General features: G+C 47.6%; 1 protein-coding gene across 1 annotated transcript in view; it reads right to left on the reverse strand.

Annotated features, from left to right (window-relative positions):
- Nucleotides 1-13,009, reverse strand: part of Tmem132c (transmembrane protein 132C) — a 197,912-nt gene that overhangs the window by 13,369 nt on the left and 171,534 nt on the right. The window contains exon 5 of the mRNA XM_028765945.1: nt 11,258-11,401. Coding sequence (XP_028621778.1) covers nt 11,258-11,401 — 144 coding nt within the window. The remainder of the gene's footprint in view (nt 1-11,257; nt 11,402-13,009) is intronic.

Here is a 13,009-nt window from a genome sequence, read left to right on the forward strand (position 1 = left end):
GAGAGGGAGAGGGAGAGGGAGAGGGAGAGGGAGGAGAGGGAGAGGGAGAGGGAGAGGGAGAGGGAGAGGGAGAGGGAGAGGGAGAGGGAGGAGAGAGAGAGAGAGAGAGAGAGAGAGAGAGGATGCAGTTTGCATGGCTGTGCTGACAACCCACAATCAGTTTGTTCTAATAGTGTATGTGTGTACACATGTGTGCACCCACATGTGAACACATACGTGAGTATACACAACATGTGAGCACATACACATGAAAGCCAGTTGGGTACCTCTAGTATTACTCTCCACCTTACTTTTTGAGACAGAGTCTCTCACTGAACCAGAAATCATTGCTTCAGCTGGTTGGCCCACAAGCCTCCGGGGTCCTCCTATGTCTGCTTCTTCAGGGCTGACATTCCAGACGTGTGCCACCAGACTCTGTTTTTACGTGGGTGTGGGGGGATCTGAACTCAAAGCCTCATTCTTTCTTGGTGAGCACTTTACAGACCTCACCATCTGCTTTGCGCCCCGGTTTGTTCTACTTTATTGCAAAGTATACTTGCTTCCAGTGCAGAGCCCGAGACAAGGACTCAGCGTCATGGGCTTAATGGGAAAGTGAACCCAGGGAACACGACTGAGGAAGCAGACCAGAGAATGTGGAGGGAAAGAGAAGCCAGTGAGAAGGTGCACAGGTCACTTCTGGGATTATAGGGTTTAGTCTTTCCTCCGTGGCTTGTGAGAGCACCCAGAATTGCCCATCTAAGGGGCAAGCGGTGCAGTATTTTCCAGTTCCCAGTTCCCACGCTGCGGCTGCCTTTGCAATAGAAAGCAGAGAACACATTGAGGTCAAGACTTTTGATCTCCAGATCAAACTTGAACTTGAATCTGTAGAGAAGTGAAGCTAGGATTGAAACCTGAGTGTACACAGGGCACAGGGTGGCCATCAGGTGCAGGATACGGGCTGATGCTGTTCAGCAGGGAAACATTGACACTCCCCAGATGGCCCAGCTTCCAAGAATGCCAAGGGACATTCCTTCCCCTGAACATGCGTGCTCACAGTCTCTTGCCCCTCTCCTCACTCACACAGCCCCATTGGTCCTCCGTGGTTCTCAGTCCTTCCTCTAGAGACACATTTCCACCCCAGTTTGCCTGGTCTGAGCATGCAGGCGTCCCTATGATGCTGCCCCACCCAGGACCTCTGGGATTTTTACACTAGTACTATTGATGTTCTCGCAAGAGAGATGGGATCTCACGGATGATTTCCTGCCTTTGCCTGAGCCCTCACCTTTCCCCTTCTCTTCTCCTGGGCCCTTTTCTTTCCCCTTCTCCTTCTGATTTTGCTTTTAGAAGCTGTTTCATCAAGAAAAGAAACAGACAAAGAAAACAGAGATAGCAATCTGCAAGAATCCAAAGGCAAGGAAGCACTCAGGTGCTTTCTACAGCCACACTCAGTCTCAGATCTACAATGGAGCCCAGTGAAGTGAGGAGGTAGCAGACACACCTATCCTCCCAGGCAGGCATGACAAGTGCCAGGGTCAGTGGCTATGTGGATGTCACTGATACTGGGTGTCTCTGGGAGCCATGATGAGAAGATTAGACCAGGATCCCCCACCCCGAGTGCCTAGGTAAGAGTTATATCCCCTTGAAATCAGACTAGGCATCTATCTGTGTCATTCTAATGAACTGAAAATAGAAATCAAGCTGAGTTGTAGAAAGGCAACATGACTCGTCTTACATAGGCAAGCTTATGGAATATGACTTAAATTGGCTCCATGTGTCTGTATCACCCTTGAAACTGTTATATTCTGGATGAAAAAAGTATATTATGCTCATTGTCCATCGTTTGGTCCTTACAGCAGCTGCTTATGAGGTAGGGGCTGAGTAGAGCTGACAATGGTTGGGGGGTAGATGGATGGATGGATGAATAAGTGGATGGATGGATGGATGGATGGATAGCTGACTGGTTAGATGGGCAGATTGACAGATGGGTTGGGAGATGTATGGATGGACAGACAGAAGAGTAGATTGATGGGTGGACAGGTCAATGGGTACATGGAGAAAAGAATGGATGAATATTTGACTAGGTGGATGGATGAATGGGTAGATTGATGGATGGATGGATGGATGGATGGATAGATAGATAGATAAATGGCTGGCTGCCTGATGTGTAGATTGACAGATGGGTTGATAGATGTGTGGACAGATAGAAGAGTGGATCAATGGATGGATGCATCGCTGGGTAGATCAATGGTAGATGGATGAAAGAATAGATGAGTGTTTGACTAGGTGGATAGATGGATGGATGGATTGACAGGTGGACTGATGGGTAAACAGATGAATAGATATATTTATATGAGGCTTAATTAACTTGTGGGTGGACAAATGACTGGAAGGGTGGAGTTGAAAATGTTTATGGATGGATGGATGGAGATGTTGAGGTAGTAGAATGAAGATGGATGGGTAGATAAGTGGACAAAAAGATAAAGAAATAACTGGATGTGTGGATGGAATAATGGACAGATGGGTGGGTGGGTCGGTAGATAGATAGATAGATAGATAGATAGATAGATAGATAGATAGATTGAAGGATGGATGGATGAAAGGACAAATATTCCCTCCTTATGGATACACCTCCTTTAAGGCAGCCAAAATAACTGAGGAAAGAGAAAGTGAGACTCTAAGATGATATGGAAGTAGCGACAGCATATACACAAGAATTTAATCTGAAACCTTCTAGAAAATTCTCAAATCTAATCTTTCTAGGTCACTGACTCTCATGAGAACCTACCTAGAGTTGACATGTGCTGGCAAATTGCATACTATATGCAGGTCGGCAAATACTTCTGATGATGTCACCCACCACCTTTGTGGCACCACACTAAGATCTAACTTTCATTTGCATATCTGTCTCCTACTAGACACTGTCCTCTGGAAAGAGTAGAGTCCAATTTGGGTATCTGAACCTGACCAAATAATGCCGTGTGCTGAGCAATAGTTGTTGTGACCAGTCAGCCTGCTCTTGGTGCAGAAGAACCAGGTATAGCTACTTTGGGCCCCACTTTCTTCTCTTCTATTTGCAGGGCAGATGGTGAGGGCTGGGCAGAGAGAATTCTCTCCATCTGCTGTGGACAGTGGCATGGAACATTTGGGAGGGGCCGCAGGAAGGGGTCTTTTCACTCACTGGTCAAGAGTGGTTTAAAACAGTTTCCACACTGAGAGAGGATGGGAAGCAATTTCAGCCACTGTCCCAGACTTATCATTAGCATGTAAACGCTGTCCAGGATCGGGGAACATATTAGCATAATAGCCAAGCATAGAGTCTATCACTAATCACATCTTTAATCAATGTTGTAATTTACAGACCATTGACTTTCCTCATTTATTACCTCTCTGCGCTCGGGTGGGTGGGAACCTTGCCTCTCCAGAATATATAAATGATTAGGAGGAACACGGAAGACACAAAGGTGCTACGCACGATAGAGCCATCGTCCCGGCAGTTCCTGACGGTGTCACCAATGTCTGGGGACGACTCCGGACAAATTAATCATGTCCTAAGTGGCTGGCAGTGGGAATGAGGGTATCACACAAAATGAACAGGTTCTCTTAACAAAAAGGAACTGATTCCTGCAGGAATCTTTCCAGCCCGTTGGCTGTGTTTCTCGGGATCTTTTCATCTCTGTCAGTGGGCTGTGCACGTGAGCCGAATGCTTGGTGGGCAATTGGACCAGCATTAGGCCCCTTGTCTGTGAGGACCTGGAGGGTAAGGCTAGGCAGGGAGTGGAGGTTTTGAATGGGGAGTACATAGACGTTGTCTTATTTTGATGTCCCTTGGGGGTTGGTACTTTCTGATGACCTGCCTCCTGTGGGAGGCCCTAGGAGTCAGTCTCCATGGAAAAAGCATAGGTGTTCACTGCCAATCACTGATGTCTAGGGAACCATCCTCCAGCCACCGGGGACTTTGTAAAGATTTATGGATGCACAGCCTGTAGAATCCACAGCAGCTTCTAACTTCTGGGGACTGTGGGGGAGGACCATGTTCCTATGTCTCACGGAGTCTTGTATGACGCTAGTTTCAGACTCTGAGAATCACTCCATCACATGATACAGCCATGTCTTCTATCTCTATTGTGTCTGTCATTGTTCTAAATGCTAATTACGATGCTCAAAAAGGCATCTCCAACGACAGCCTATCTTCGACTAGCCAACTGTTTTCTTCCATGTCTCTGCTGGAGGCAAGCTTGCAAACCTTAGGCCCCGTTCGGCCTCCTTGTCAAGACAAGATTACATAACGTATATTTCAAATTCGGAAAATTCAATAATCAGACTTCTGGCCTCATTCTTTTTCTATTTTGGTGACTGTCGCTGTGTATAAGTGGAGTCTAGGCATAGGGAAATCAAAATTGCTTCTGGATACACCTGAACTCAGGAGCCAGCTCTGTCCATATAGGATGTCAATGGCTCTCAGATCTCATTCCCCACTTGAGTATCCCTTCCTACCACTGCTATGGAAACCCCACGGGGGCTTGGCACACTGATAACGTCCTATTCTGCCGATGAGAATCCGGAGGGCTGCTGCGGAGGGGCTGCTTGCCTACAGCAGACAGGATGCTATTTATAGCCGTTACGTTCAGAGCTCACTCAGACTGCTCCAACCTTGCATGTTAACAGACTCTTAACGTGAGACTGTGGCCTTGACCCGGCTGTCTCTCTGTCCCATTCCTATTGCTGTGATGGCAGGGAAAGGCGGCCACCGAGAGGAACTGCTGCTTGGCAAGTGTGATATGGGCTTCAGCCAGGCTGGCTGCATGCCAGAACCCTTCCTAAAGGCTGCTCTGGCCCTCGTCCATTTGGTCCACCCCAGGCCAGTCTGCTTGGACAGGCTGTGTCTTTCTGGACTCAGGCAGGAGACAGATGGTCAGGAAAATATAGTATGAGCCGAAGGAAGGAACTCTGAGAAGATATGGATGAGGCTGAGGGAGACCAATGGGAGGCGATGACGTCTGCCCAAACTATAGTGTATTGGGAAGTTAGTAGGTTTTAGAGCATGCTCTGAATTTACATCCATCCCGAACAAGGTTGTGGCCATTGGACATAGGGTTTTTTTACATATGCCATTAGTTAAGGAAGAAACCAGGGGCTTAAATACGACCTAGATCTTCAATTTGCACCCCAGGATAATCATTATAGTGATCTGAATATGCTTGGCCCAGGGAGTGGCGCTACTAGGAGTTGTGGTCTTGGAGTAGGTGTGGCCTTGTTGGAGAAAGTGTGTCAGTGTGGGTGTGGGCTTTTAGACCCTTCCTCCTAGCTGCCTAGAAGTTAGTCTTCCTCTAGCAGCCTTCAGATGAAGATGTAGAACTCTCAGTCCTCCTGCACCATGCCTGCCTGGATGCCATCATGTTCCCATCTTGATGATAATGGGCTGAACCTCAGAACCTGTAAGCCAGCCCCAATTAAATATTGTCCTTTATAAGAGTTGCCTTGGTCATGGTGTCTTGTCCCAGCAATGGAAACCCTAACTAAGACAGTCTTTAACAATTCTTTTGAGTCTTAGATTCCTTCTAAACTCTGTAAATGCCCTTAACTGGTGCCCAGACTCACCGACACAACCGTGTTGCTGTTTCCACTGCAGCTTCTAAGTTCTCTGTGTCTTCTCTGTCCCAGCGCTCAGCCCCTGCACATATCTTATATGTCTGCCACAGGACCTTTGCACTCCCCCTTCTTGCTGCAGAAGACTCGTCTATAGCTGTCTGTACATTCCTTCCTCATGTCAGCCATGTTTTTTTTAAATGCATTTCCAATTTCTCTGGAAATCATGGCAGTCATGATTAAGGGGAACATTGCAGCTAGTGGGGAAAGAGGTGGGGGTTGTATGCCAAAACTCTGTAAAGTTCAGTGACAGTGACAGTCCCTCATGCCAAATGCCCTTAATCTCATCTGTACCAACACTGAGAGATGGAGTTTGTGTTAGGTACATATGCTTTCATGGTAAGCATTTTACCAACCCAGCTATCTCTACTAACCACACCCCTGTGTCTTTTAGCTCTGGAGACTTGTCTATGTCACATGGGTCTTGGTAGCTCTGTGGATGACACATAGATACTGAAACTCAGAGTGGCTGATTCCCTGCAGTCACTCAGAAGGCAAGTAACAGAGCAAAAGTATGGCAGGGTTATTCTCTGTCTAACTTCAGCCTCTACGCTAAGTCACCACATTGGACACTTTCGAGAAATGAACGACTGCCGCTCCCCTCCCCACAGAGCCCTTGTCTCTGCCTGGCACTGGGCAGACATTTTAACCTCAACACTGCTCACTAGAGCTGTCAGATGCTTCTTGTATGATGTTTAGGAACATCCTCTGCATCCCCAGATATCAGTGGTCCAGCCGCCATGTATCACAACCTAAACTGTCTCAAGATACTGCCAAGTTATTTCTAGGGGAAGATGACAGCTAGTTGAGCTTTGTTCCTAAAGCTTTGTCAGAACTCACAGCAGCCCCAGGAGGGAGGAGCAACATCCCCAAGATGCAGAGGAAATGAGGACAGGTAGGATGGCTCAGTAGGGAAAGACACTTGTCACAGAAGCTTGGCTAACGGAGTTCCATCCCTAGAACCCACATAAAGGCAGAGGGGAGAACTGATTTTGCTAAGTTGTCCACTGGCCTCCACACACATATCATGGCATGTGTGTCCCCAAATGATAATTAGAAAAAATGGAGGCTCCCTAAAGAACAGATCAGCGGCAGGGAAGCGGCTGCAGATATGACTTAGCCGTTGTATTTTGAACCCACATAGTAGGAAGTCTAGAGTTGGGAGAACTCAACAGACCAGCTTCTTACACTTTAAAGTGAGGACCCCAGGTCCAGCAAGGGACATGGCTGAGTACCACCAGTGGTCACCTGCTGGCCCGCAGTGCAGGGCCTCGGGATTCGGAGAACTGCTTTTACTTCTGGCCTTCCCTCATCTTGGAACTAGACAGTTGTTTGTTTGTGGCTTTGTTTTTGTTCGTTTTGGTTTGGAGACAGGATTCTACTCTGCAGCCCAGACAAGACTTGAACTCACGACACCATCCATTCTAGCCTCTGATTGGTGGTCATTTTCCTGATGCATTCTCCTAAGTGCTGGGATCACAGGCACGAGCCACTGCTTGGCTTTTGAGGACAAGGACACAAAAAACACACATGAGGTCATGGTTTTAATAAGTCCCCCACAGGCTCATGTGTCCAATGATGGCACTGTTATAGAAGGTTGTGGCACCTCTAGGAGGTGAAACCTGACTGTAGGAAACAGGACATTGAGGGCCAGCCTTCAAAGTGTTGGCCACCACTGCTCTCACAATAATGGAATGTTTCTTGAAATCATGAGTCAAATATACCTTTGCCTCCCTTAAATAGCTTCTGGCAGACATCAGGACATAGCAGTGAGAAACATACCTAATACCAGTATAGTCAGGAAGTGTGGTTTCCTCTGTGGGAGGATGTCTGTCTCCTTCCTGCTTGGTGGGTTTCATACCCCACCCCTGACGCCACCACAAACCTGTTAAGTCCAGAAACTTAGAGCTGTTACTAAAGACCCTCGTTCTCCTAAGGACTCCTGGATTGACAGGAATCCTGGGGCAAACCAAAGCTATCATCAGAGGGAATCGCTCCTGTGACCTGGAGCCTGAGCAAGCACCGGGTATCAGAGAGGTCACTCTCTTTTCTTGTATCCAGTGTTTGCAGCTCAATCCCCGTGATACACTCAATGTGTGTATTCCTAGAGGTCATGAAGGTCACATTGGAAATCCCATCCATCCCTTAAATGTGAATCCTCAACCCATCACGGCTGGTGCCTAGCAACCTATGGTCATGAGAGCCCATGGAAAAGGATATGCTAGGCTACAGACTGAGATGGTTTCCTTAGGGAGCCCATCATGGGCATCCCAGAGCAGGTATAGATAGCCCTATTAAAGCTGGCAGCTTAGTGTTACCTATGCTCCCTTTAACAGGCTCAACTGTCCCCACCCAGGAGGTCACCTTGTTTGAACTCACCCCACCCCAGCACTCTTTAGCACAGCACCTGGACAGCCCATTTCTGCATCTATCTCTGTTGGTCTCCTCCATCCGAGGCCAGGCTCAGTGAGGGCGGGGCCGCAACTGCTGTATTTATTTACTGTTCCCTCTGTCTCAGGACGCCAGTCAATCTTCACCGAATGAATTAGCCTGTGATTTATGAAGACACCAACTGTGCACTGTCAAAGCTCATACGATTCAAGGATCAACTAGGACAAGTACAGGCACATGATCCATGCCGTGTCACCGGCTGGGAGACAGCTTTATTTCAAAGGTAGCTGGGCTAGATACTTTGTGATACCACCGAGACATTGACAGTGCAGAGGCAGCATATGTAGTCTTCCCCCACCCTTGTTCCGGGTGTATGTTGAGCTAGTTGCTTCACTGCCTTTCTCCAGTACTCTATCCCTTCATCTGATGAATGTACATCAAGGTAGGTAGGAACATTTGAGGTCCTCCCGGGAAGATGCTGAGGCATGGATGAAGCTACATATAGGGGGGAAAGAACAGACAGCTCCCTCAGCCTTAGGAGCCTTTGCCCTGCCTGCTGGCCTGCTTTCACTTCCCAACACCTCCAGGCAGAGGGATTCATGGTGCACTGCTAGGAACCAAGGGAAAAGGACCTCGAGAAGTGGCTGTTACTACAACATAAACCGTGGCTGAAAAGCCTTGTGTGCCTTGAGTGTTTTCACACATATCTACGTGTATGTGTGCACATGTGTTTAAGGCTATAAGCACATGAAAGAAGCCACAAAAGGAACTGGGGATACTGCCTCACAGATTATCTGGGACCCAGAGAAATGGGCTTGAGAGTGTGTATATGCTGTATGTGTGTGCGTGTATGCTTCCAAATAAATTATATGTATGTGTGGAATACGTGAGCGCATGTCTATGAACAAATTATTTGTACGTGCATGGATTATGTGCATATATGTGTGTGTGCCTATGAATAGACTATATGCAAGTGCATGGATTACATGTGTACATGCATATTTGTCAACAGATTATATGTGTGCATGTATGTCTGTGAATAGATTATGTGTATATGTGTGTGTGTATGCATGTGTGTATATGTGTGTGTATGTGCATACATGTGTATATGTGTATGTATGTTGTTTGTGTGTATGTGTGTATGTATGTGTATATGTGTGTCCATGTGTATTCCTGTGTGTGCATGTGTGTAGGGCATGAGGGTAGAAAGGGGACCAAGAATGGGGAGAATGAGATCTAAAGGGAGAGGAACAAGAACGGGTGATGAAATCTTTGTGGTAGGAGAGAAGGCTACTTGGAGTGACAAAGAGGACCAGCAAGGGGGTAGAGGGATGGGAAGACAGTGGGGGGAGGGTTGGATAAGAACAGGCATAATAACACAAGAATGCCATCATGGATATGAAAATATATAATATATATATAAAGAAAATACATAAGGGAACCCATTACCTTTTATGCTAATTAAAATAATTCCAAAAGAGTTCATGGGGGCTCCAGCTCCAGGGGATTTGACACCCTCTCCTGGCCTCTTTAAGCATATACACACAAGGAAACATAAAAATAGAAATCTTATATTAAAAGGGCCACGGGGAAAAATGGTGTGGATGATCTGACGTCATTCTTTCAAATGCGTGGCTATTTGTATTAGAAGGGTATAGAAGAAACACTGATTTGCACATGTGAGACCTGAGAATAGTCATATACCCCATGGGGTCAAGCAGACAGACTGGACAGACTGGACAGACTGAGTGACCCAGACAGAAGGCGACAGGGATTGGTGGCCACTAGATGATTGGCAAGCATATGTTTAGGCGACACAGCCTGGAATATAGCTCGGATCTGTTGGGCTCTCCCAAGACGCCAGAAGACTGCCAGACTTAGGGTTTATAAACACGTGGTCATTACTGTCTATTACATAGGGCCAGAGTTCCCCCAAATTAGGGTTCCTTCCTCAGGACACCACTATTTCATGTGTCATGAGTCTTATCTGCACCCACTTATGAGAAGGAGTTTAGGCTCCGGATGTAGGAAACTGCTGGAATCGAGGCTGTTTTGTACCTGACCCAGAAACCCCATTTTGTCACACAAAGTCACAGCAGTACGACTCACCAGATCATATGGGGGCAAAAACTCTGAGCCCCCTGAGTCTTGACAAAATGAAACCATCTAGTCCGAACCTCCTGTACAGCAGAGCGGGCACTGGTTACATGTGAGCTCCCCCCTTCGCCTTCCCACAGCATGCCAAGTGACACTCAGAAACTCTACAGAACTGGTGACCTCAGACTAGACCCTGAATCCCAGGGAGGAGCCCATCAGATGAACCTAAGCCCCAGGAAAGAACTCATCCAGGCCCTGCAGATATGAGCCCAGGACCCAGGGAAGACCCGAGTTCTGGAGACGAACTTTGAGGACTCACTCCTACACCAAGGCTGCCGGTTCCACACCTCCCCCAGCTCTTGCTGATTGGATTTTCTGCGCTGCTGTGTCAACAACCAGAGGATGACCACCTCCTGATCCACTCCAGGAGGCAATTTTCAGTTTGAACACACTTATTTCCCCAAAGATGCTGATTGCATTCCTGAAAATATCAGCAAATGGGCTTCACGTCAGAGCCCCTTACGCGGAGCTAAAGGTTGTTCTCTGTGTAAGCACGGTGGCATTTATTTCTGGATTTGATTCACACCTGGCTTTCATAGGCTGAGGGAGGAATTCTTTGCCGCTAGAAGATGGAGCAGCTGTGGCAAAGTTCTCCCTACATGTTGCTGCTGATCCAACTGAGATTTTTTTTTTTTTTTTTGGTTGGTCCATGAACATCTCCTATGCCCCACCCACTCCTGGCCCTGATCAGCGGCATCCTCTATTGTTTGTTTCTCCGAATTCATCTCAGAGGATATTTAGGAGGTCTCTTGCCCTGCATGTTGAATGTGGTGAATGATTATGATTATTTGTATTCTTTTTCTTAAGGAGGAGATTTTAAGTATTAGTGCCGCGTGTTAAGGCATGTGTTCTTAGCCTGACAGAGGCATTCCTGGTGTAGACTTTAGAAGCAATGTTCTTGATGGTAAATAGATTTCAGTTTAATTTGATAATTAAATGTAGGAAGGGACAAAAGAAAGGAAGGAGAGAGACAAAGGTTAGAAGGAATGAAGGGAATAGGAAGGAAGGAAAGAAGAAAGGAGAGAGGAAGAGAGGGAGGGAGAGACATTGGAAGGCTGGAGCCAATCCCACCAGGCCCACATACCTTGATGACATTCTCGTCCACGGCCTTGCACTCCACCAGCTCTGAGATGTCCCTCACGGTGCTGTTCTCCTCCACCGACACCACCCTGACAGGCATGGCCACCGTCTTCCCTGTGAGGATGGCTGTGTTCAGGAGTTCAGTGTCCTGCCAAAGAACCAGACACACCAGGTCAAGGGACAGTCTCCTTTCTGCTGGTGCCACGTGATGCTTGGGGATGCTCCTGAGGTGAGCGCTGGGCTGCTCCTCGTAGACACACTGTGACACTGCCCTTAGGAACTGCATCAGATGGGCATCCTTTGGAATGACAATAAAGAACAGGTATTCTTTTCAGTATTTCAGAGACCTGGCAGAGTTGCATAGCAACCAGGTAACAAGCAACAGAAGCCAACTTGGAGTACTAAAGGAAGAAAGGTACCACTTAAGGTTGATTAATGCCTGTCTCCACCCCGCACCCCCCACCCCCCAAAATGCCCAGAGCCTATGAACATATCTCACATGGTGTGATGGCTAGTTTTGTTTATCAGCTTGACAGCCCAGGAAGAGGAGACCTCAACTGAAGAGCTGCCTCCATCAGATTGGCCTGTGGGATGTATTCTTGATTAGTGACTGATGTGAGACGGGTCCAGCCAACTGTGGATGGTGCCATCCCTGGGGAGGTCGTCTTGGAGTGCTTTGGAAGGCAGACTGAGCAGATCCAGAGGAACAAGTCAATAAGCAGCCCTCTTCCGTGATCTCTGCTTCAATTCCTAGAGCTCCGGCCCCTAGCTTCTCTAAGTTTCAGAGTGTGACCAGAGAGTCATGAACTGAAACCAACCTTTTCCTTCTCGGGTTGTTTTTGATCATGGTGCTGATCCTAGCAAAAGAACGCAACTGGGAAGAAGGACTTTTGCAAGTAGGATGAGCATCATGGTTTTAAGAGGTACCACTTCTTGAGGCAGCCCCAATAGAATCCTAGACCCTGAAGAAGGAAGAGTCAACAGGGTCGGAGGAAACACTATGGCTGCATTGATGGAGAAGGTGTCAGCATGGAAGTGCCCAGCCCCAAGGGTCCTGAAGACACGAAAGGCAAAGGGAGATTCTTCCCTGGGAACATCCTGCAGGATGGACACAGCCCTGTTCCACAGTCCAGCTGGCTTTCACCTCACACAGCTCAATGTTAAACCTCTGCCCTCCAGAAGAGAGATAAGTCCACCCTCATGCCTCTGATTGTGGAGTAGCTGGGGCTACAGGTGGCACTTTACCCACTAAAGTACCCAAAAAAGCTTTCCTTTTTTCTTCTGTTGCTGTTTACAGTGTTGGGTTTCAAACTGGGAACCTCTTATATGTTAGACCGGTGCTTTACCTCTGAGTCACATCCCTGGCCCACAGGTTTCCCCTTTGAAGATTTATTGAGTTATATTTATTTTTACAAACCCAACTGTCTCTCTCTGCTGTCCCGCGGGAGCACACTTCACCACACTGCCAAGCATGTCTGCCCGTCTCTCCGTGTCAATGTTCTGTAAAAACTGCACGCGTGACCTGCTGAGTGAAGGCGCAAACACCATTCCTTTTTGAGTTTGCAGAGTGATCACCACCTGCACAGCAGGCTGCTGGACCTTCTCTCGATAGCCGCATGAATATGCAAACAGACCTTTGAACCTAGGGGATCGACTGGCCCCTTCTACCTGGGGGGTCAATTTCTCCCACATCTCTTTCCACAGATTCTTCTCCAGAGCCACTGCTTTTGTTTGAAGCAGGCACACAGCACAGAGG

The sequence above is a fragment of the Grammomys surdaster genome, unplaced genomic scaffold, assembly GCF_004785775.1.
Source record: "Grammomys surdaster isolate TR1022 unplaced genomic scaffold, NIH_TR_1.0 166, whole genome shotgun sequence".
NCBI classification, from domain to species: domain Eukaryota; kingdom Metazoa; phylum Chordata; class Mammalia; order Rodentia; family Muridae; genus Grammomys; species Grammomys surdaster.